General features: G+C 39.2%; 2 protein-coding genes across 2 annotated transcripts; one reads left to right on the top strand and one right to left on the bottom strand.

Moving 5' to 3' along the window:
• Positions 1-330: 330 nt before the first annotated feature.
• On the top strand, positions 331-5,263 carry LOC133391588 (uncharacterized). The gene is made up of 2 exons (XM_061646759.1): positions 331-1,751; positions 1,826-5,263. The coding sequence occupies exons 1-2, from the start codon at positions 585-587 to the stop codon at positions 1,829-1,831; spliced, it is 1,173 nt and encodes a 390-aa protein (XP_061502743.1). The 5' UTR covers positions 331-584; the 3' UTR covers positions 1,832-5,263.
• Positions 5,264-8,434: 3,171 nt separating this feature from the next.
• Positions 8,435-10,480, bottom strand: LOC133391731 (uncharacterized). The gene is made up of 2 exons (XM_061647765.1): positions 9,249-10,480; positions 8,435-9,175 (listed from the first exon to the last, which is right to left on the bottom strand). The coding sequence occupies exons 1-2, from the start codon at positions 10,461-10,463 to the stop codon at positions 9,164-9,166; spliced, it is 1,227 nt and encodes a 408-aa protein (XP_061503749.1). The 5' UTR covers positions 10,464-10,480; the 3' UTR covers positions 8,435-9,163.
• Positions 10,481-23,898: the final 13,418 nt, after the last annotated feature.

The following is a 23,898-nucleotide window of genomic DNA, read 5'->3' as shown; positions in this document are numbered from 1 at the left end:
AATCCGTCGTTATCCTGGTCACGGCACCAATGATCGATACGATTTCGGATAATGTTCTTTCGCGTTTCGGTGTAACTTTTTCTAGCGTTTTATAATTACCGGGTGCTGTTCCTTGTATTGCACAATTAGAAGAGAGTTTATTTCACGCAATTCACTTATACTTATAAACTAATCGATCGTGCCCGAACGCTCCGAACTCAACGAATGATCTTCGTGTTTCGTTAAACACGAATCAACTGGCAGTGCTTCCGTGTCTAAGCCTGAACATATATATATATATATATATATATATATATATATATATATATATATATATATATATATTGTAGAAATTAGAAATTCGAATTTGTATATACCTCACACATACACCTTGACATCCTTACACATACACCTTTTCTATATGTACATCTTGTTTGTGCGATCACACCTAGGTTTAAGTATCTCAGGCAATACTGTCAAATAGAGATGTCATTCGTGATTGAGCGCTAAAACAGAAAACACGCAATTCTTCAGCCTTCAGTTAATTCTTCCGAAATTAAGAAAGATTACAATTCAGAAGTGGGATAAACCGTTTGTGCCGAAAAATGCTTACAAAAGAGGAACTTCTTTGTGCTTTGGAAGTTGCTAACATCGAAGTGCCTCCGAAAGCAACTTTACCACAACTACGCATGTTGTACGAGCAAAGTGTACCGAAAAACAAAATGGAGGAACAATCAACCCAGAATTTCATTCCTCAAAGAGTGTGTGCAGATGAAGACGAAGTGACGAACAATGGAAACCACGTTGCAGCAGCCGCCATCTTGATGAAAGACAAAGCTGCTCCGACATCTTCGACGCAAGGTGCTTCATTCGACGCAACTTCTCATCAATTGGAATTAATGGCGCTACGAGCAAAAATTATGGAAATGGAACAGCGGCAGACGTTTACGGATGGTCGATTGGTTCATCCCGAGGAGTTGAAACATTTGATACCGGAATTTTCTGACGGCCTCGGTATCAATAAGTGGATCAATACGATTCGCTACAATAGCGAATTATATGGATGGCAGGATCGCACGATGCTTTTATATGCAGGCAGTCGGTTGACTGGAGCAGCAAGCGAATGGTACAATGGCTTCCGTAACACTTTGAAGACATTCGACGAATTCGCTGACACAATTAAAAAGGCTTTTCCTGATCGCTGTAACGAAGCCGTTATTCATAGCCAATTAGCATCGGTCTACAAGAAAATTTCTGAGTCGTACACAAGCTATGTATACCGAGTAAATGCGCTGGGAATGTCAGGCCACGTGAGTGAGGAGGCTATCATAACTTATGTCATCAGAGGACTTTCTCGTGACCCTCTCTATGATAGCCTTGTGACCAAGGATTACCGCGATATTTACGACCTGATTGACAACATTAAGCGATATGAATCCCATCTTCTGTTGCGCAAAAACCCAGAACGCCGCAGCCCATCTCACATCAACACCATTTCCCCGAGACCGATTCCACCAAGACAAACGACGACAGAACCTCTTCGATGTTATAACTGTTCGAATCATGGACATCATTCATCGCAATGCACACAACCTCGCCGAGCTCCGGGTTCCTGTTTCCGATGTGGTAGCACATCACATGTCATTCGCAACTGTCCTGTCCCAGATAGACGTCAACTAACGGTTGCTGCGGTACAGGGCAACGACAATGAAACAGCGCATCTAGATTCTGGGGAAAATGGAAACTTCGTTCAACTTGAGGCCTATCAGGAGGTAAGTGTAGCTTTTAAGAGAAACAATGTTTGGAGCCCAGGGTTAATTATAACATCTCTTTTTGATTCCGGTAGCTCTAAAAGCTTCATAAATGAAGCCATTGTTCCGGTTACAAAACTAAGCGCTCCCCAACCAAGTGGATTTCGAGGAATAGGAAATGTGAATTTACAAACTCTTGGAACAGTACAGCTAAAACTTAGTTTTCGTAATCAAACATTCATTCACAATTTCTATATTTTACCAAAAAGCTACATGTCCATATCCATGATAGTAGGGAGAGATTTGTTATCAGAATTTAACATCACACTCGCTCAATTCCGTAAACATTACAGCAAACTTATGCTGATGAATTTAAATAAAGATAAAATTCTGAACTTAAAAAAACCGGGTTTTTACCATAAGCTCCAAACGTTGGGTCTTTTACGTAGTTCGATCCAGGCTCCCTTACCAGAGGTATGCAAAGATTCGAAATTGTCCGATCCCAATATTTCTTCAAAATTCATTTCGATATCAGACAAATCTGAACATAAACAACAATATGACACAACTTTTTCTGAAATGTGTTCTATAAATATTAGCGATGAGGCTAGCACTATAAATGTTGGAGAACATCTTTCTAAAGAACAAGGCATTGCTTTAAGATCAATAGTTTCCAATAATTACATTAATTTTCCGGATAAACATATAATACCATCTGCTCATAAAATGCGAATTAGCTTAACTCATGATACTCCTATTTTCACAAAGCCTAGACGACTTTCTTTCGATGAAAGGAATAAAGTAAAAGTCATTGTGAAGGATTTATTAGAGAAAAATATAATAAGACCCAGTAACTCTCCTTATGCTTCCGCACTGGTACTCGTTAGGAAGAAAAATGGCGAAATTCGTAAGTGTGTCGACTACCGACCTCTTAATAAAGTAACAATCCGCGACAACTACCCGCTTCCACTCATAGAGACGTGCCTAGAACACTTGGGCAATAAAAAATTCTTTACGTTACTAGACCTAAAGAGTGGTTTTCATCAAGTGGCAATGGACGAGGATTCAATTAAATTCACAGCGTTTGTTACTCCAGACGGCCAGTACGAGTACACGCGTATGCCCTTCGGATTAAAAAACGCGCCAGCTGAATTTCAGCGTTTCATTAATACAATTTTGCGGAAATTCATCGAGAATGAAAAGCTGGTTGTATACATTGACGACATTCTCATAGCTTCTCAAGACTTTAAAGAACATCTTGAAATAGTTAGTGAAGTTTTGCATACTCTACGAAATAATGGGTTGGAGCTACGGCTTGATAAATGTAAGTTTGCTTACGATGAATTGGATTACTTAGGATACAAGGCCAATCATTCAGGTATATGTCCTAGCGATAATCATGTAAAAATTATCAAAAACTATCCTGTTCCTCAGAACACAAAACAGGTACAACAATGTTTAGGTCTTTTTTCGTTTTTCCGGAGGTTTGTTCCACATTTCTCTAGTATTGCAAAACCACTTACTAATCTTTTGAAAAACAATGTTCCATTTATTTTTGATGATGAGTGTAAAAAAGCATTTGAAACACTCCGAGATAAATTGATAGTAGCTCCGGTGCTTGCCATATACGACCCTAAACGCGAAACTGAACTTCACTGTGACGCAAGTTCGATAGCTTTTGGTTCTGTGCTTTTGCAAAAACAGGACGATGGTAGATATCACCCTATTTCGTATTTTTCCAAAACCACTTCGGCTGATGAAGCTAAATTGCACAGCTACGAGCTTGAAACATTGGCCGTTATATATGCGCTCAAACGTTTCCATACCTATGTACACGGCATTCCAATAAAGATAGTGACTGATTGTAATTCTCTGGTAGAAACGCTTAAAAATAGAAATTCGTCCGCAAAGATAGCACGTTGGTCACTGTTCCTGGAGAATTATAATTACATTATTCAACATCGCCCTGGATTAGCAATGAGTCATGTAGACGCATTAAGCCGACTGGAACATTTGGCTGCCTTCGATGATGTTGATATTGACTTCCAAATACGTGTAGCTCAGGCTAGGGATCCGCTTATCCAAACTCTGAAAAAAGAGTTAGAGACGACGGATGTCGAAGGTTACCAATTACAAGACGGTATTGTATTCAAACGATCACCTTCTAATAGGCTAAAATTATACGTGCCAACAGAAATGGTTAATAATCTGATACGATCAATACACGAACAAATAGGTCATTTGGGAGCCGAAAAATGTTGCAACCAAATAGATCAGAATTATTGGTTTCCTAACAGAAAAACACGGATAATAAACTTTATAAATAACTGCTTGAAGTGCATTATTCACTCTGCTCCATCTAGAGTAAATAATCGGAACCTTCATAGCATCCAAAAAGAACCTTACCCATTTGATACCTTGCACATTGACCATTTTGGACCGCTACCTACATCATCTTTAAAGAAAAAATACTTATTGGTAGTAATAGACGCATTTACGAAATTCGTTAAATTGTATCCAACAACTTCCACTAGTACAAAAGAGGTGTGCAATGCTCTAAAACAATATTTCTCTTACTACAGTCGACCTAAAAGAATAATTAGCGATCGAGGTACATGCTTTACTTCAGCCGCATTTTCCAATTTCCTTTCTTCTCGCGGAATTAGCCATGTGTTGAATGCCACAGGATCACCACAAGCTAATGGTCAAGTGGAAAGGGTCAATCGCATTATTCGTCCCATATTGAGTAAATTATCAAATCAGACCGACCATGTAGATTGGGTGACCCATTTGCTATCTACAGAATACGCTCTTAATAATACCATTCATTCGTCCACTCGTTTTTCCCCTTCTATGCTATTGTTTGGTGTTAACCAACGAGGCCCTTCAGTAGATATATTGACCGAATATTTAGAAGACAAAAACAAAGCATTTTCAGATTTAGAAACTATACGTGCAGAAGCATCATTCAATATTTTAAAATCACAACAAAATAATGAGAAACAACATGCTAAACACCATCGCCCTGCTCCCGTATTCAATGAAGGAGAGTTTGTTGTAATTAAAAATGTAGATAACACACCAAATTCAAACAAAAAACTCATTGCCAGATATAAAGGTCCATACGTTATCCACAAACGTTTACCTAATGACAGATATGTTATACGTGATATCGATGGAATACAAATGACGCAAATACCATATGATGGAGTGTTGGAGTCGGACAAGTTGAGAAGATGGATAGTGCCTCTGGGGGGAGCTTGATCGGAATATGTTCATAAAGCTACACTTAAGATTAAGGGTAGGGCTATACATATGCAGGAAAAATTGAGGTCAATTTCTCGTCAGGATGGCCGAGCTGTAGAAATTAGAAATTCGAATTTGTATATACCTCACACATACACCTTGACATCCTTACACATACACCTTTTCTATATGTACATCTTGTTTGTGCGATCACACCTAGGTTTAAGTATCTCAGGCAATACTGTCAAATAGAGATGTCATTCGTGATTGAGCGCTAAAACAGAAAACACGCAATTCTTCAGCCTTCAGTTAATTCTTCCGAAATTAAGAAAGATTACAATATATATATATATATATATATATATATATATATATATATATATATATATATATATATATATATATATATATATATATATATATACATATATACATATATATATATATATATATATATATATATATATATATATATATATATATATATATATATATATATATATATATATATATATATATATATATATATATATATATATATATATATATATATATATATATATATATATATACGTTTTTATATACTTATACATATATAAACATATATATATATATATATATATATATATATATATATATATATATATATATATATATATATATATATATATATATATATATATATACGTTTTTATATACTTATACATATATAAACATATATATATATATATATATATATATATATATATATATATATATATATATATATATATATATATATATATATATATATATATATATATATATATATATATATATATTGTAAACAACGTCAAATAAAATATTCTTAAGGACTGAAGGACATAAGACACAGAATTACACGTGCTTTGCCAACTGCGTACACAACGTGAATTCCCCTTTTTTATTCTCTTTTTCTGACAGCTCGGCCGGGTTGCCAAGATTTTACGATTGTACAAGGTTTGGACATTATTCGGTTGACAGTTGATGTATGAGGTTGACGTTTATGATCCACATACGCCTACAGCTCGGCCATCCTGAACATTTAATTGCCCTCAATTCAAGCCTAGCCTAGTTCTTAAACTAATCTAAGGCAAATGTTGCCGTTAATCATCATTAGCCTAAAGACGCAAGCATTTGAGTTACCTGAGAGTATGGCATTTGAGTTACCTGACAACCATCTATATCTCTGATAACGTACCGATCGCTCGGTAAAACTTTATGAATTACATATGGCCCTTTATATTTTGGAATCAGTTTTTTGTTAGTGTTCGTGGTAGTGTCAACGTTACGTATAACTACAAAATCACCTTTTTGGAATTTGGTAGCAGGTTTATGATTTTTATTGAAGTAATTTTCGTTTATCTCCTGTGATCGTTTTATACTTTCTGATGCTTTATGACGGATCTCGATCAGTGGTCGATTTACATTTAGAATATTCTTTTCATCCAGAAATTCCTCCAATTCATCCACTTCGCAACTTCGCTGTTCGATGCCAAAAAGAAGAATAGAAGGAGTAAAATTTGTAGGCGCATGTTTAGTGTTGTTCAAAGCATATTCTGCTGATCGTAATTGAGAACTCCAATCGCTATGATCATGAAAGTCCGAGAACTTACTAAGCATAGGACGAAGAACGCGATTGACTCTTTCAACCTGCCCATTAGCTTGGGGGGAACTTGTGGCATTTAAGATGTGTTGAATAGCATTATGTTCGAGGAAATTTTCAAATTGGTTAGAAGTGAAACACGTAGCACGATCGGTAATCATTCGCTTTGGGCGGCTATAGTATGACATGTATTGGTTGAGGATAGTACAGACCTCTTGGGCATTTGTTGAGCGAGTTGCATACATTTTTGTAAATTTAGTGAAGGCATCGATGACTACTAAAATGTATTTCTTTTGTGATCTAATTGAAGGTAAGGGACCCAAATGGTCTATATGAAGTGTATGGAACGGTACTGGTTCTTTTGGGATGCTATGTAGGTTTTTGTTATTAATACGAGTAGGAGCCGAATAAATTATGCATTTTAAACAATTTCAATGAAATGTTCAACTTTTGACTTCATATACGGAAACCAATAATGGGTACCAATTTTGTCATAAGTCTTGTCGACAGCTAGATGACCTATTTTTCATGACGAATGATGTTTTCTGACATTTCACGTGGAACGTATAGTTGTAGTCCCTTGGAAGGTGATACGCGATATACTAACCCGTCCTGCAATGTAAAACCAGCAACAGGCCCCAACTCTAAGTTTTTTTTATTTTCTCAATGTCGGAATCTCGGGCCTGAGCTACTTGTAGTTGAAAGTCCAAATCAATTTCATTGACAGCGCAACTTGATTCCAATCTGCTTAAAGCGTTAACATGATTCACAGAGGAACCCGCACGATGTTGAATGGAATATTCGTAATTTTCAAGGAAAAGCGACCATCGAGCAATTTTGGCTGAGGTGTTACGGTTTTTGAGGGTTTCCACGAGAGAGTTACAGTCTGTAACAATTTTTATGGGTATTCCATGAACATAAACATGAAAGCGCTTCAAAGCATATATGATCGACAATGTTTCTAGTTCATAACTATGGAGCTTAGATTCATCCGTGGTTGTGCTCTTAGAAAAATGCTATGGGATGGAATCTACCATCATCTTGTTTTTGTAACAGAACCGCACCGAAACCAAAAGAACTGGCATCACAGTGCAGTTCTGTCTCACGTTTTGGATCAAATATCGCCAATACGGGGGATGAAATGAGTTTTTCTCGTTTTGAAGGATTTGAATGCATTTTCACACGTAGAATCGAAATCAAACCGCTTTTCATTTTTTTAACAAATTAGTTAATGGTTTCGCTATGTGTGAAAATGAAGGGACGAAACGACGGAAATATGAGAAAAGTCCTAGACATCTGCGTACCTGTTTGGTGTTTGTCGGTATCGGATAATTTTTAATAACCGCTATGTGGCTGTCACTGGGACGTATCCCACAAGAATTTGCTTTATACCCCAGATAATCTAATTCTTGTTGACCAAACCTACATTTATCTAAACGGAGCTCTAACCCATTTTGGCGTATTTTCGTAAGGACAGCACTAAGAGTGCTCAAATGAGAATTGAAGTCAACTGAAGCAATGATGATATCGTCTAAATAAACTACTAATTTGTCTGCCTCAATAAATTCACGTAATATGTTATTGATAAATCGTTGGAATTCAGAAGGAGCGTTTTTTAATCCGAATGGCATTTTGACATACTCGTATTGACCATCAGGGGTAACAAACGAGGTATATTTAATCGAATCATCGTGCATTTTCACTTGATGTAACCCACTTTTTAAATCTAGTAATGTAAAAATTCGCTTATTACTTAAATGTTCCAAACATGTTTCTATTAACGGCAGCGGAAAATTAACTCGAACAGTGATTTTATTGAGATTTTATTTTTCCCCACTCTTCTTTCTGACCAAAACTAGAGGCGAAGCATACGGCGAATTACTTGGACGAATTATTTGTTTTTCTAATAAGTCATTAACTATTTCACGCACTTGATTTCGCTCTCCATATGATAGTCGACGGGGTATTGTGAACAAAGGTGTGTCATGGGTAAGACTTATTTTCATGCTGTGATCGTGTGGAATATTTTTTTCAGATGGATAATTTAAATAATTTTGATTTATAGAACATAAAAGAGCTGAATTTTCATGGCAAGTTAAATGTTTACCTATATGGAGTTCTGAAACATCATCAGATAAATCAATCGCACATATTTCCTCAAATGCCTCATTTTGGGTGTCGTGATATTCTGCAGGGCATAGTCTTTCTAACTTGAATGGTACTAAATCTAATGTGTCTTGAGGCAACGGAATACTCTGAGCCAATGATTACATGCATGTTTCTCTGTTAAGATTGGTAGGTCCTTTATTAAGTTCAATTTTTGATTTGTTTTTATACAGAAAGATATTGAATTTTTTTAATAGGTCACGACCAATAATCATAGGCCAGGCAATACTATCGCTAGGGAGGATGATAAATGTATGTACTGCCTCATCCTTTCGCAGATTTATTTTGCAAGACACCTCTCCACAGACAACAAGCATCTGGTTTCCGAGACCCTGATATCTTGATGTCAGAGGTGGTTTAACCAAAGTTTTTGGAACTATAGAAGAGTCGATAAAGCTCACTGGGCTTCCTGTATCAAGGAGAGAACGCACGCATGTCAATACTTTGCTCGGGTCATTTTGATTTTGGAAGGCAACACTCACCTGTTCAAATTCGTCTAAAGTTGTACCCTGATCTTTATTACCCTGATCTTTATAATGCGCGGCAGCCGATGGGATGATTATTTTAATTGGGCAGTTTCGAGCAGCATGCCCAACCTGATGACACTTAAAGCACGATCCTGGTGGTCGACGTGGTATAGGGCAGGAATTCTGATAGCGTCCAAATTGAGAGCAGTTGTAACATCTCACTACAGCGGGTGCCTGCTGGTTATCCGATGTTCTTGACACATTACTTGGTTGGCGGATGGTCCCTGATGATGATGGTGTTGCAATGTGTTGAGGGCGGATTTGCTCGTACCGTTTCAATAGTCGCTTCAAATCAGTTAAAGAACGAGCAGCGAATCGAATAGATGCTGTGTTGATAGGATCATTGATTCCATCGATGATGATATTTACCAGATCTTCTTCTGGTACTGGAGTTCCCCATGCTAAGGCTTGCATATCTAGAACGTACCGTGTGATGGACTTGTTTCTTCCAAGTTGTCGTGATCTGAGTTGCTTGTATACATTTTCAAGCGATTTGGTTTCGCTGAAAGTTTCTATCAAACTATCTTTCAATTCATGATACGCTGTAAAATCTAGTGATTTTTCAAATTTTGCAGCCGTACCAGTGAGCAATCGACGAGTATAGTGCAGCTTCATTGTATTATCCATATTGTATGGGAGAAACGCACGTTCCAGTTCCTTGAACCAACGCTCCATGTGATCTTTATTGTCACCGCTAAATTTATCGACAATTTCTTCAAAATTGAATATCGGTGGTTGTGGCCCCGGGAAAGGAACAGTTGGAGCTTCTAGGGCTGTAATTCGTTGTTTGAGCTCAAGAATTTCAAGCTTTTTTTTTAGCATTTCAATCTCATCGTTTATATTGGGTGTGTCGCTTTGCGGATTTCCAGCTATAGATGAATCAAGCGTAGCGGTATCGTGTTCGTTGCGCAAAATGGCGGTTACGTCGTTCTCAGTATGCGTCATGGTGGTGGCATTGTTCTCGCTAACATGTGTCTCGCTTTGTAGTGCAAGTGCAGTTTCTTCCTTAGGCTTTCCACTAACCGATGGAACATCATATGGATTGTTCATATTTTGTACGCTTTCGAAGGTAGTTTCGTACATCTTACGTATTTGCGCAATGGTGGCATTCGGCGACACAGGAACATTAACGCATTCCAGGGCGCACAGCATTTGGTCTTTTGTCAACATTCTGACCGACACGCTAAACAACAACACACGCTTCACAAAGCTCTTAATTTTCATCAAATCAAATCATCAAATCAGAAATCGCTTATATATATATATATATATATATATATATATATATATATATATATATATATATATATATATATATATATATATATATATATATCTGTGGTGTTCGCCTGTTCAAATTAAGTGAATTGGGAAGGACAGCTTTTTCTCATCACTTGAGGTCTGCGATATTAAGGGTTAATTAGGGTCTCAAGTAGATAGTTAGAGAGCTTAGGAGATAACGGGAGAGTCGGGCAGGACACGCATAATGAGCGCGAGAAATGCGTAGCCTCGCGAAAGTGCGTAGGTGCGTGAGAAAGGACAGGTGCGCGAGAAGGAATAGGCGCGCGAGCGTAAGGCGAGAGAGAGAAGGTATAAAAAGGAGCATCCGATCGGATAAGCTCTCTTTCTTAATACTCCGGTATACCGCGACAATACTGTTCTCCTGCGCACGATTAAGATAATAAAGTGAATATAATTGTAGAAACTTACAAATTGGTGACCCCGACGTGATCTGAAGGGTGTCGTGAAAAGTGTCGTGATTGGTGCAACAAGTGCTAAGTGCATGGCTAATGGATAGAGGAAACGACAACCGTCGTCGCTAACGCACATCACGGTCCCACCTCTTCAGCTGTTCACGTCCCTGTTATCATCGTGCTGCAGCGCAGGACTGGAGTATAACGCACACGGACACATACACTGCGTGTCGGAACATTAAGGAGAGTGCAACGCGTTACCGCATGGACAGTGTTTTACCGCTACTACAAAACCTGTCAATCCAACGTACGGGGTGAATGCCATCGTGAAATCCGCGTTTCGGACCATGCGGTAGCCCACATTGTGAGTGTCGCAAAGGAAACCACTCACGGGTTTTTTTTCTCGTTTACGGATGGGAAGAAAGCAGCCCTCCGAAAACTGACGAGTGTCACACGGGACCACGCCAAAGCAGCAATATTCCCGTGTGAAGAACGAGGCATAGGAAGTAACGCGATCTTCTATTTGGCAAACCACGTGAAGCAGCCATCGCGATCCTCTATTTGGCAAACCACGTGACGCAGCCATCGCGATTTTCTATGTGGCAAACCTCGTGAAGCAGCCATCGCGATCCTGTATGGTGGAAACCACATGCAGCAGCCATCTCGATCCTCTATGTGGAAAACCACGTTAACCCATCGCGCAGCAGAAATCGAGCTGTGTAAAACAACGGTAAGCAGCATAAGATGACGTGCCAATCATTCGACGGAACATCATAGTGAACGAACGGACGCAGATTTCAACGTGAACGAACGTGCGGGACATCGTGGATGACGGGTGCAGCTTTTTACGGTGCAACATCGTGGATGACGTGTGCAGTTTTTCGTCGGCGCAGCCATCGCAATAACGTGTCGAGATTTTCATCGGCGCAGCATCGTCTTTGCTGCATGAACCACAACGCCGCAGCCGCTATCGAGAACAACGAGCTGAGAACCTCGTGGTGACCTACCGGCTGCTGACGCTATACGCCACGATATCGGTGAGCTCATTCCTTTATTTTATTTTATCTTTTCTCTTATTATAACGTATTTTCCCGCGTTCCATCATTATATTATTATCCTATATACTATTGCGTTAAATATTAACATGCATTAAATTTGAATTTGCCGACCTATTTATATATATGCATATTTATACATATTTCACAATCGTTTCGTGATACGTCGTAAACATTTCAAACAAAAATTTTTTTTTTCATCATAATACGCAATTTTCATAAAAAAAAAAATCAACTCAATAGTGTAAGCATTTTAGAGAGAATTAGGTACATTTTTTTTATTAGATAGCGAATATTCTGTGAACCCAAAATGTCAAAGAACGAAAGTGATGATAAAAATGCTGGTCCCAGTGCAATTCCGGTGCGAGCCGCGGGGCCGTCATCAGTGGCGGGAACGATGGAACAAGAAAACTCTCATTTGGCCATAGAAAAAATTTCCACAAAATTGCCTTGTTTTTGGGAAGACGCTCCAAGCGCATGGTTTGTGGCAGCAGAAGCTGAGTTCGATATTTCAAACGTTACAAGGGAACGCTCGAAATATTCTCACGTTCTAAGCGTGCTCCCGAAAAACGTCTTGCCGAAAATAATGGACATAATAACTATGCCATTACCAAACAACCCGTACTCACATTTAAAAAGTCAACTTCTAGAAAGGCTTAACGCGAGTGAAGAACAACGAATCACTCAGTTGTTGTATCACGTACAAATGGGTGATCGTAGTCCGTCTGATTTTTACAGACACATGGTTCAGCTGGCAGGTGATTCTGCAAACCTCACTTCCGAGCTTATTCGTAAGCTTTGGTTATCAAGATTGCCAAAAACAATGGAAGTAGCGCTCATTGCCATCGGAAACCGAGAAATCAATGAGCTAATTAAAATCGCAGACAGGGTGTGGGAAGCAACCCAAGCCGGAGCGGTATCATCAATCGCAGGCGTTTCTTCTAGTGAAAGCTCGGGAAGAAATCCCTCGAATGAAACTGCAATATTGCGACAGGAAATTTCTGAACTGCGTAGTATGCTAAGGAGAATTTCCTTCCAAACAGGAAATAATAGAGGAAGACAGCGAGAAAGATCTCAGAGCCAAAAACGTGCAAGAACACCATCACAGGTTCGGAAGCACCCCATGTGTTATTTTCATTTTCGGTTTGGCGAACAAGCACGACGGTGCCAAAAACCCTGCAATTTTTCGCAGCAAAAAAACTAATTTGCTCAACGGCAGCGGCGGGCAACCCGAGAGCAATATTGGGCTCCTCTCGTCTTTTCATTGACGATGAAAAAACAACATTTACCTTCCTTGTAGATACAGGAGCCGACGTGTCCGTCATACCGTACAATCTTTTTGGAAAAGTCATCAAACAAGCTGAACACCAACTAGTAGCAGCTAATGGTAGCCCTATAGCTACTTACGGAACCAAGTTGCTACAGTTAAGTCTTGGACTTAGGAGAGTGTTTTCGCACTGTTTCACACTTGCTGAAGTGAATCGACCAATCATTGGGGCTGATTTTTTAGCGAAGCACGATTTGTGGGTCGACTTAAAAAGAAAGAGGTTGATCGATCATCTTACAGGACAAGAAACGATCGCAACGATCGCTTTGGTGGATACACCTACCCCCAAAAACTGGATGATTGAATCGAGCATATTTGGTGAAATTTTTAAAAAATATCCAACTTTAGTGGATCCACCAGATTATAAAAAGCCAGTTAGGCATTCGATAGTACATAACATCGAAACCAAAGGAAGCTTACCATTTTCTAAACCACGACGTCTGGATCCGAAAAAGCACAAGATTGCTCAAGCAGAATTTCAACACATGTTGGATCTGGGAATCTGCAGAGTGTCCTCGTCGTCAGCTTCGTCACCGCTACACATGGTACCCAAACCTGATTCAGATTGGAGACCTTGCGGCGATTATAGGCGTTTAAATGTCATCACAATACCTGATCGTTATCCGATCCCGCATGTGCAGGATTTTACGATGAACTTGGATGGTTGCAAATTTTTTTCTAAGTTGGATATCATTCGAGCGTACCACATCATACCTGTTGCCGAGGAAGACATCCACAAAACGGCGATAACCACGCCGTTCGGGTTATTTGAATTTCTAAGGATGCCGTTTGGCCTCAGAAATGCAAGCCAGTGTTTTCAACGACTCATGAATAATATTTTTCATGATTTAGATTTTGTGTTTGTATACATAGATGACATTCTGATAGCTAGTTCGACGCGTGAATCCCATTTAGAACACTTGCACATTGTTCTAAAACGTTTAACGGATCACGATATAAAACTTAAGCCATCAAAATGCATTCTTGGTGTGAATCAAATAGAATTCCTCAGCCACACCATTTCGGCGAAAGGGATAACACCATCGCCAGAAAAAATAATGGCCATTCGAGATTTTCCTTCACCATGTTCGGTGAAACAGCTTCAAAGAGTTTTGGGAATGGTGAATTATTATCACCGCTTCATTCCTAACATTTCAGATAAGCTAAGAGTGCTTCACCAGTTAGTAAAAGAGCACAACAAAAATAGGAAAATCAAATTCGAATGGTCTGACGCTTGTGAACAAGCACTAAATCAAATAAAGGATGAACTTTCAAACGCTACCATGCTCGTGCATCCGAAAAGTAATGCTACTTATACACTAACAACAGATGCTTCTAGTGTTGCTGTAGGGGCAGTATTACAACAAACTAGCGAAGGCACTTTGGAACCTCTTGCGTTTTTTTCTAAAACGATGACGCCCACGGAACAGAGGTATTCCACATTCGATAGAGAATTGCTCGCTATTACTCTTGGGATAAAACATTTCCGACATTTTCTAGAAGGTAGATCGTTCACGGTTTATACAGATCATAAACCATTGATCCATGCCCTAAATTCAAAAACAGAAAAATCCCCAAGACAATGCCGACAACTGGACTTTATTTCACAATTCACAACGGATATAAAGTACATTACTGGCGAGAGCAACGTTGTGGCAGATGCGTTATCTCGAATAGGAGAAACCAACGAAATCACAAACTTCACATATGAAGCAATTGCAAAGGAACAACAAAAAGACGAACAGCTAAAACAACTATTTGAAGACTCAAATAGTCAGGCAAACTCCAAATTCAAATTAAATCAATTAATATTGGATAAAAACAAACTAGTATTCGAGTCGTCGACTGGACAGAATAGGTTGTATGTTCCTCAATCTCTAAGAAAAAAAACTTTCGCCAACCTACACAACCTATCCCATCCGGGTATTCGCGCATCACGCAAGCTGTTATCCGAAAGATTTTTCTGGCCGTCAATGAACAAGGACGTGGGAAACTGGACTCGTTCGTGTGTTGGATGCCAAAAATCTAAAATTGGTCGTCACACTCGCTCGCCTTTGGAAGCATTATCCGTTCCAAAAGGGAGATTTGAACATGTGCACATGGACATCGTTGGTCCATTGCCACCATCCGAAGGAATGAGCTACTTACTGACCATTGTTGACCGTTTTACACGTTGGCCGGAATGCTATCCGATGCCTGATATGTCGGCTAAAACGCTAGCTGAAACATTTGTAAGGAATTACATTCCAAGGTTTGGTTGTCCATCTACAATCACAACCGATAGAGGCAGACAGTTCCAGTCAAAACTGTTTGAAGAACTAACAAAGTTGTTAGGAACACATCACATTAAAACGACTGCGTATCACCCTCAATCCAATGGAATGGTTGAAAGATTCCATCGACACTTAAAAGGAGCGTTAAAAGCCTGCGAAGACAATACGCATTGGATTTCTCGATTGCCACTGATTCTGCTGGGCATTCGAGTAGCATACAGAGACGCATTAAAAGGCGCTCCAGCAGAAATAGTATATGGAGAAAGTTTGCGACTTCCTTCCGAAGTATTTTTACCCTCTGCTGCAAAATCCGTCGAGGACGTACCCGAATTTGTTCAGGATTTTAAAAAAGCGCTAAGGCACATTGACCCATGCCCACCAAAACTAAATGATACAACACCGGTTTACTTACCAAAACACCTTGAAACCTGTAAACATGTTTTCGTACGGGTAGATAAAGTGAGAACGGGTTTACAAGCACCGTATGAAGGACCTTTTGAGGTAGTTCGACGGTGCAGAAAATTTTTCACGGTTAAAATCAAAGAAAAAAATGAATCTATTTCGATTGACCGCCTCAAACCTGCTTTCGAAATGGAGGGTGTCTCCAAAACAGGCAAAACCACAAATAGCCAAAAGAATGTTCGCTTTGCGAAAAACTAAATGAAATCTCAATTTAAGAGACAAACACTCTCACAATTCTTTTTCTATCGCGACTCCGTCACTGGTGGGGGGTTCTGTGGTGTTCGCCTGTTCAAATTAAGTGAATTGGGAAGGACAGCTTTTTCTCATCACTTGAGGTCTGCGATATTAAGGGTTAATTAGGGTCTCAAGTAGATAGTTAGAGAGCTTAGGAGATAACGGGAGAGTCGGGCAGGACACGCATAATGAGCGCGAGAAATGCGTAGCCTCGCGAAAGTGCGTAGGTGCGTGAGAAAGGACAGGTGCGCGAGAAGGAATAGGCGCGCGAGCGTAAGGCGAGAGAGAGAAGGTATAAAAAGGAGCATCCGATCGGATAAGCTCTCTTTCTTAATACTCCGGTACAATACTGTTCTCCTGCGCACGATTAAGATAATAAAGTGAATATAATTGTAGAAACTTACATATCTATCTATCTATCTATCTATAGGTAATACTAAGTTGAATTTATTATAACGTTTTTATACTGTCCTATTATCTTTGTACTGCCTATCCTAATCGGACGAGGACGCCCGAGCTTTACCCCCCGGAGAAGTAATAGATAGTGTGTTTATTATTATATGTTTACATATAAAACGTTCCATCACACCTCACCATTATAACCATAACCTTATTCAACTGACGTGTTGCACTGTCAGTTTGATGATAAACGCAGGCTCCTCAATAGATTCATTATTATCCCGATCGTTAAAGAGAAAGGACACAAACACAACACCCACGACTTGTATATATATATATATATATGGTGAGGTGTGATGGAACGTTTTATATGTAAACATATAATAATAAACACACTATCTATTACTTCTCCGGGGGGTAAAGCTCGGGCGTCCTCGTCCGATTAGGATAGGCAGTACAAAGATAATAGGACAGTATAAAAACGTTATAATAAATTCAACTTAGTATTACCTAACCTTACGCAGCCTTACAACAGATTTTCATTCGCGTTTTATTAGTTTCAAGTGATTAAGTACCTTTAAATTATGTTCACTAGAAAAGTATGGTATGTTTATCAATATTCAAATTTTGTTCAAAAGAATTCGCTAATTGTTCTTCTTCAACCTCTTGATTTTTTTCTTATGTCTTTTAACTCCTCTAGCATTTTCAAATGTTTTGTCCAGTACGTTTCTTACAATGAGTTTTGTTGCTCTTGGTTGCATCTTTGTTCTTATATTAGGCATGATGAACACTGCTTCCCTTTCCTCCAATGTTGGAGGGGCACATTTTGAATCATTATTATTGGTTTGGCGCTTGGCAGCTTTTGTCATATTCTTATATGCCGCAGCAAATAATATTTGTGCTTTTCCAGATATTTCTGGTGGATTCACACTATTAGAATTGTTAAACAACAATTCGTTGGGTGTAAATTTCGTTGCCGTATGCACGCTATTGTTGTAAAGGGTAACAGCAATCTTTGTTAAAGATCTTGTATCTGCTCCTTCAAACTTATACCTATTTGTATTAATGATTTCTGTTATTGTGCAGTGTGTTTTTTCAATTTGCCCATTCGATTCTGAACAAGATGCATATTGTAACAAGACTCCTAACGACGACAAAAAACTTTTTAGTTGGACAGACATATACGTGGTCTCATGGTCTGTTATGATTTCTTTAGGCAATCCTATGATTGAAAAATAAGTAGCTAACTTCTTTTGAACTTGTTGTTTTTAAGGTACATCATTTGTAGATGTTTTGTAAATGAAACAATGATTGATAAGAAACTAAACTTATTAATGATATAAATATCCATATTAACGCGATCTAATGGTTTATGGGTAATCGGTCTGGGTGAAATTTTTATATTGTAAGGCTTGCGTTCGTACTTATGACTACTACAAATTTCACAGCTGTTAACATAACTTCTAATCATTTTTAGCATGCAGGGAAAAAAATATGATCGCCGTAACTGATATTCTACTTCACTCTATGGGCTCTGTCATGCTCCGATGTAACGAGAAAATTTTGTCTCTCAATGCTTGTTACATCTTCTACCATATTTGGTGTAACTACAAAATGAGCTTTTGTGAAATTATGACTACTAAATGTTTCCTGAATCGTTTGCATAAGATTTTCTGCAGCAAAAATAGCGGTCTGCTTTCCGTTGTGGTACATGCTTAAAAACCAACTGACATTACTTGAATCGAAATTGTTCTGAGTGATAACAGTTTTTTAAAAATTTACAAATGGTGTTTCTTTAACAATCGCATTTGTGTCTCCTAATTTGAATATAAGCTGATTGTGATACAAATTTACAGGTCTTGTTGTGTAGTGAACAAAGTAATCGCCGGCTATATCCCCAGAATGAATCTTTTCGCTACTTCGGTTTGTTCCACTTCTTGGCGAGTCTGAAATGGAGGAAGCATTACTTACTTACTTATCCGGTGCTACAACCGCTTTGCGGTCTTGGCCTGCCTCAGGAGTGTCCGAAACCGCTCACGGTCTCGCGCCTTCGTCTGCCAGTCCGTTATCCCGGCCTTAATGGCGGACGCCTCCACGCCATCTTGCCACCTCAATTTGGGCCTACCACGCCTCCTCTGTCCTTGTGGACGGCCTAAAAAGACTTTTCGGGCTGGGTCGTCCGTTTCCATGCGTATAACATGGCCAGCCCACCGGAGCCTGGCGAGCTTTATACGCTGTACGATAGTGAGGTCGCCGTACATCTCGTATAGCTCGTCATTATATCGGCTCCTCCATTGTCCTTCCACACATACGGGGCCAAGTATCCTTCTGAGCATCTTCCTCTCGAACGCGGCTAAGAGGGTTTCGTCAGATTTAGACAGTGTCCATGTCTCAGAGGCGTATGTGAGTACTGGTACTATATAGGTACTATATAGTCCCAGCTTCGTCCGTCGCGACAGGTTCTTTGAGGTGAACTGATTTTTCAGGCTGTAGAATGACCGGTTGGCAGCCAGCATCCTTGCGCACAACTCAGCTTCCATGCTATTGTCGTTGCTGACCTTTGACCCAAGATAGGTGAATTGTGAGACGACTTCAAAAGTGCGTTCACCTATCTGCACGTCACGCCTACGTAGATTCTGATTATTTGTTGGTGGGCCCGCTGATGTTGCCACCATCAGTTTGGTCTTTGCCTCATTTATCTGCAATCCGAGGCTCTCTGCCGCCTGCTCGATCCCTTGGTAGACTTCTGCTACATAGCCGCAGACCAATGATGTCTATATCATCAGCGTATGCCAGGATCTGGGTTGACTTATAGAAGATGGTTCCCGTAGTCTCCACCCTCGAGTCACGGCCTTCTCTAGCGCCAGGTTGAATAAGAGACAAGTAAGCCCGTCCCCCTGGCGCAGACCTTTGGTGGTAGCAAAAGGTCCTGAGAGTTTTCCATCCACCCTCACCTGGCATGTGACGTTGGTCATAGTCATTCTAACTAGCCTTATCAGTTTGGCCGGGATTCCAAAAGAGCTCATAGCGTCATACAGTTTTACCCTGGCTATGCTATCATATGCGGCTTTGAAGTCAATAAAGAGATGGTATGTGTCGTGTCTGTATTCAGCCATCTTCTCCAAGATCTGCCGCATGGTGAAGATCTGATCACTGGTTGATTTTCCGTTTCGGAATCCTCTTTGATAGTTTCCGACTATCTCTTCGACGTGCGGGACAAGGCGATCCTGAAGGATCAGGGAGAATATTAAATAGGCGGTATTCAACACCGTAATACCCCTGTAGTTGTTGCAGTTCAACCTGTCTCCCTTCTTGTATATGGGGTAGATGATGCCGAGATTCCAATCACAAGGCATCGATTCGCTATCCCACACCTCAGTAACAATTTGATGAATCTCGTTTTCTAGTCGTGCACCTCCATTCTTGACCAGTTCGGCTGCAATTCCGTCGGTTCCGGGTGCCTTGTTATTTTTCAGCCGACGGATAGCCTTTCGTGTTTCTTCTATGCTAGGTGGCAGTAGCATGTCACCATCTGCTAGTGGCGCTTCTAGCTGTTCGCTAAACTGGTCATTGAGTAATTCATCGAAGTACTGAGCCCACCGCGAGCGGACCTCTGGCTGGTTACTGACCAGATCTCCATCCTTGTTACGACAGCAGGTTACCTTAGGTACAACGTTGTTTCGGTAACCTGCTATCGCTTGGTAAAACTTTCGTGTCGGTCCGTACGCCTTTCTGGTTTGCTCGAGTTCCCGCATGTTTTGCTCTTCCAAAGCATGCTTCATGGAGCGGTGAACTCTTTTCTCTTCGCGTCTGAGCCGTGAATATTCCTCTGCGCATGCCCGAGGAAGCATTAATATCTCGTATAGATTTTTCAGGGTCAGTCCTCCTGCTCAATGCATCTTTAGTTTATCCGCAACGCACCACATTAGTTTTTCCTTCTTTGTATTTAACTTCATAGTCGAAGTTTTCTAGCTCTAAACGCCAATTCAGTATTTTCGAATTTTTATAAGATGTTTTTATAAACGTAAGAGGTTTATGGTCCGTGATTAACGTAAACTTTTTCCCGTAAAGGTAGGGCTTAAACTTTTTAACCGCCCAAATTATAGCTAGGGCCTCTTTCTCTGTTGCTGGATAGTTGGATTATGTACTATTCAGTGTTCTACTAGAAAATGCTATAGGCCGTTCGCAATTATCTTGAACATGAGACAAAACCGCTCCCAATGCAAAGTTGCTTGCGTCTGTAGTGAGAATGAAGGGCAGTTCAAAGTCCGGATAAGCAAGGACTTGATTAGAAGCAATAATATTTTTTTGGCTCTTCAAATGCCTTTTTATAATCTTCCTCGTCATACGCTACTTTAGCACCTTGCTTTAAACATTTTGAAAGGGGTCTTGTTAATCTAGCATAATCTTTCACAAACTTACGGTAGTAACCAGTAAGCCCTAGGAATTGTTTGATTTCCTTTTGATTCATAGGTAGACTCCAATCGAGGATTTTTTAAATTTTATCGGGATTAGGTTTTATTCCATCTTGAGTTATTAAATGACCTAGGAACTCTGTTTCTCTCTTCAGAAATTCACATTTGTTTACTTGAATTTTTAAATTACAAGCTGCTAATCTTTTCAACACTTTATCCAGGTTTTCTAAATGTGATGTTAAATATTTACCAATTATAATAATATCGTCTAAGTAGACAAAACAAATCGATCCTATGTATCCTCTTAGTACATGGTTCATTGCACGTTGAAACGTCGCTGGGGCATTTTTTAACCCGAACGGCATTCTCGTGAACTCGAAATGTCCCTGAGATGTCGAGAAGGCCGTTTTTTCGCGATGTGCAGGGTCCATTTCTATCTGGTGGAAGCCAGATTTCAGATCTAATGTCGAGTAGTATGTAGATTTTCCCAAACTGTCCAAGATTTCCTCTATCTGGGGAATAGGGTATTTATCATTAATAGTTTTTTCATTCAGTTTGCGAAAATCTATTACGACTCTTATTTTCCTTTTTTGTGAAGCATCCGGTTTTTTGGGAACTACCCAAATGGGAGACGAATATGGACTATTCGAGGGAATAATTACTCCATCTTCGAGCATTTCCAAGATTTGCTCTTCTACGTCTTTTTTTAAATGATTTGGAAATCTATAAGTTTTGCTGTACGTTGGCTCATCGTCTTTAGTTATAATTTTATGTTTAACTGCGGTTGTTGAAGAAAGTTTTTCATCACTCTTGAGGAGTACTTGTTGGTTATTCAATATTACATCAAAAAGATTATCTTTTGCATAAGGTGTCAAATGGTCCGACCTTATCAAAATTTCTACTGCTTTTTTATTGAGTGGCTCATCGACCTTTAATGGAATGGGGTTAATTGTTTCAAAATTATTTACATTTAGATGAAAACTGTTTGTAATTGTTGGTGCAATATGGGATTGGCTTATAATATTTACGATCGACTTATTATTTTCTGATTTGTAGAGCCCAGGTTCTATTATAACATTATTACAGAGTAATTGATGACATGGAACAAACCAATCACCATTTTCTAAAGTGTCGATTGTAACTATGTGATGGAAAAATTTGTTGGTCGGAAAATATTTAACAAATGGAATAATTTTACCAGCGATAGTAACTGTTTCGTTGCTATAGTTAATTATAGAATTGTATCTAGCTAAATATTACGATCCAATAATTCCATCAAAAAATTTATGGAAATCATATTCATAGTACATTTGATTTGGCAATTCTGGTCCAAGCAAATTTATTGACCCTTTTTGTGAAACATTATGGCAACCTGATGCATTTTTTATTACGGTATTAACAGGTTGTAATGACTGAATTATTCCCGGTTTCAAAATATTCTTATTTGCACCACTATCCAAAAGTAATTTAAACCGTTGAGAAGTTTTAGGATGTGTCCCTGTTATGTATGGAAGAAAATCTAAATCGGTAAAGTTGTTTCTACAGCTTCCCAAAAATTTACCAAAATATCATCCTCCTCATTTTCAAAATTTCGTGGGCAATTTGAATTTAATGTTTCGGTTGTATTCAATTTTTTTTGATTCAAGGTTAATCTTGTTCTACTACACTCAGTTTCCATTGGAACTGGAGAATCCCTATTAGAAGAGTGCATGTTTCTCGTGTTACGAATCATGAAACTCAATGTCGAAGCTTGATTTGTCATCCTTGGTCTATTTGCGTTGCCATCAAATCGCTTCTGCAAACCTTCATTGTGTGAAGTGTAATGCTTTGTTTCGGTCACTTTTCTAACATTTGAATTTTGTGCTGTGGACTCGTTGGATTTCAGCTTGCATAAAAACGCATATGCTCCTTCCAAATCCTCTGGTCGTGCTGCTTGTACATATCCAAAATATGGTTCCTGTAACCCTGCAATAAATGCAGCTAGGCTTGTTTCGTCAATGAAGTGGTTTATAGCTGACCAGCTCTCATTATATTTTTCGTTTTGCCTTGCTATTTGCTTAATTTTTTGTATTAATTCCTTTGTCTGCATGCCTTTTAAATTGGTACTATTGTTCATTTTATTATGCCATAATTGGCACATGTGCGTTGATAGATCATATCTATCGCTGAAAGTTTTTGTCAAAATCTCTTTGATATCTTGAAAATCGGTAGGGTTACCTTCTAAGCACAATGCATCTTTTGCACGCCCCTGTATTTTGTTGCTTATAGCATCCTCATACATTTGGTAAACGGCATAATGCACGTTTCCCTTTAAAATGTTCAGTGCGTTCTCTGCTGTTTTAAGCCATGCAAAAAGCTGTTTTTTGTTTCCATCGTACACAGGGACTGCCTTTATCGGGTCTGGGATTTTAAAAAAGGCATCCAAATTAACGCTAAGGTTAGTGCCCTGTGCTACGCTACTCGCTACACTACTACTAGCCTGCTGAGTATTACTCTCAAGTGTGAGTATTTTTTGAGACTGTTGCTCGTGAGAGACAGCGAGAGTCTGTACGAGATGCGTAAGCTGCTCAAGTTGCGCCTGTATTTGTTCCATGTTATCGGTTAAAGATAAGCGCTCGAGAGGAATATCAACGTTGGTGGGCACGTATGAGAGGCTGCCGGAATCGTTCGATATTGAATCTGTATCCGAACAGAAAGCCTCAATGGTTGAATTTCTCCACATAAAATGCTTCGGTTATAAACGTCT

Source organism: Anopheles gambiae, chromosome 2 (assembly GCF_943734735.2).
Source record: "Anopheles gambiae chromosome 2, idAnoGambNW_F1_1, whole genome shotgun sequence".
NCBI classification, from domain to species: Eukaryota; Metazoa; Arthropoda; class Insecta; order Diptera; family Culicidae; genus Anopheles; species Anopheles gambiae.
Note: the sequence above shows the minus strand (reverse complement) of the source record. Positions and strands in the feature narration are given on the sequence as shown.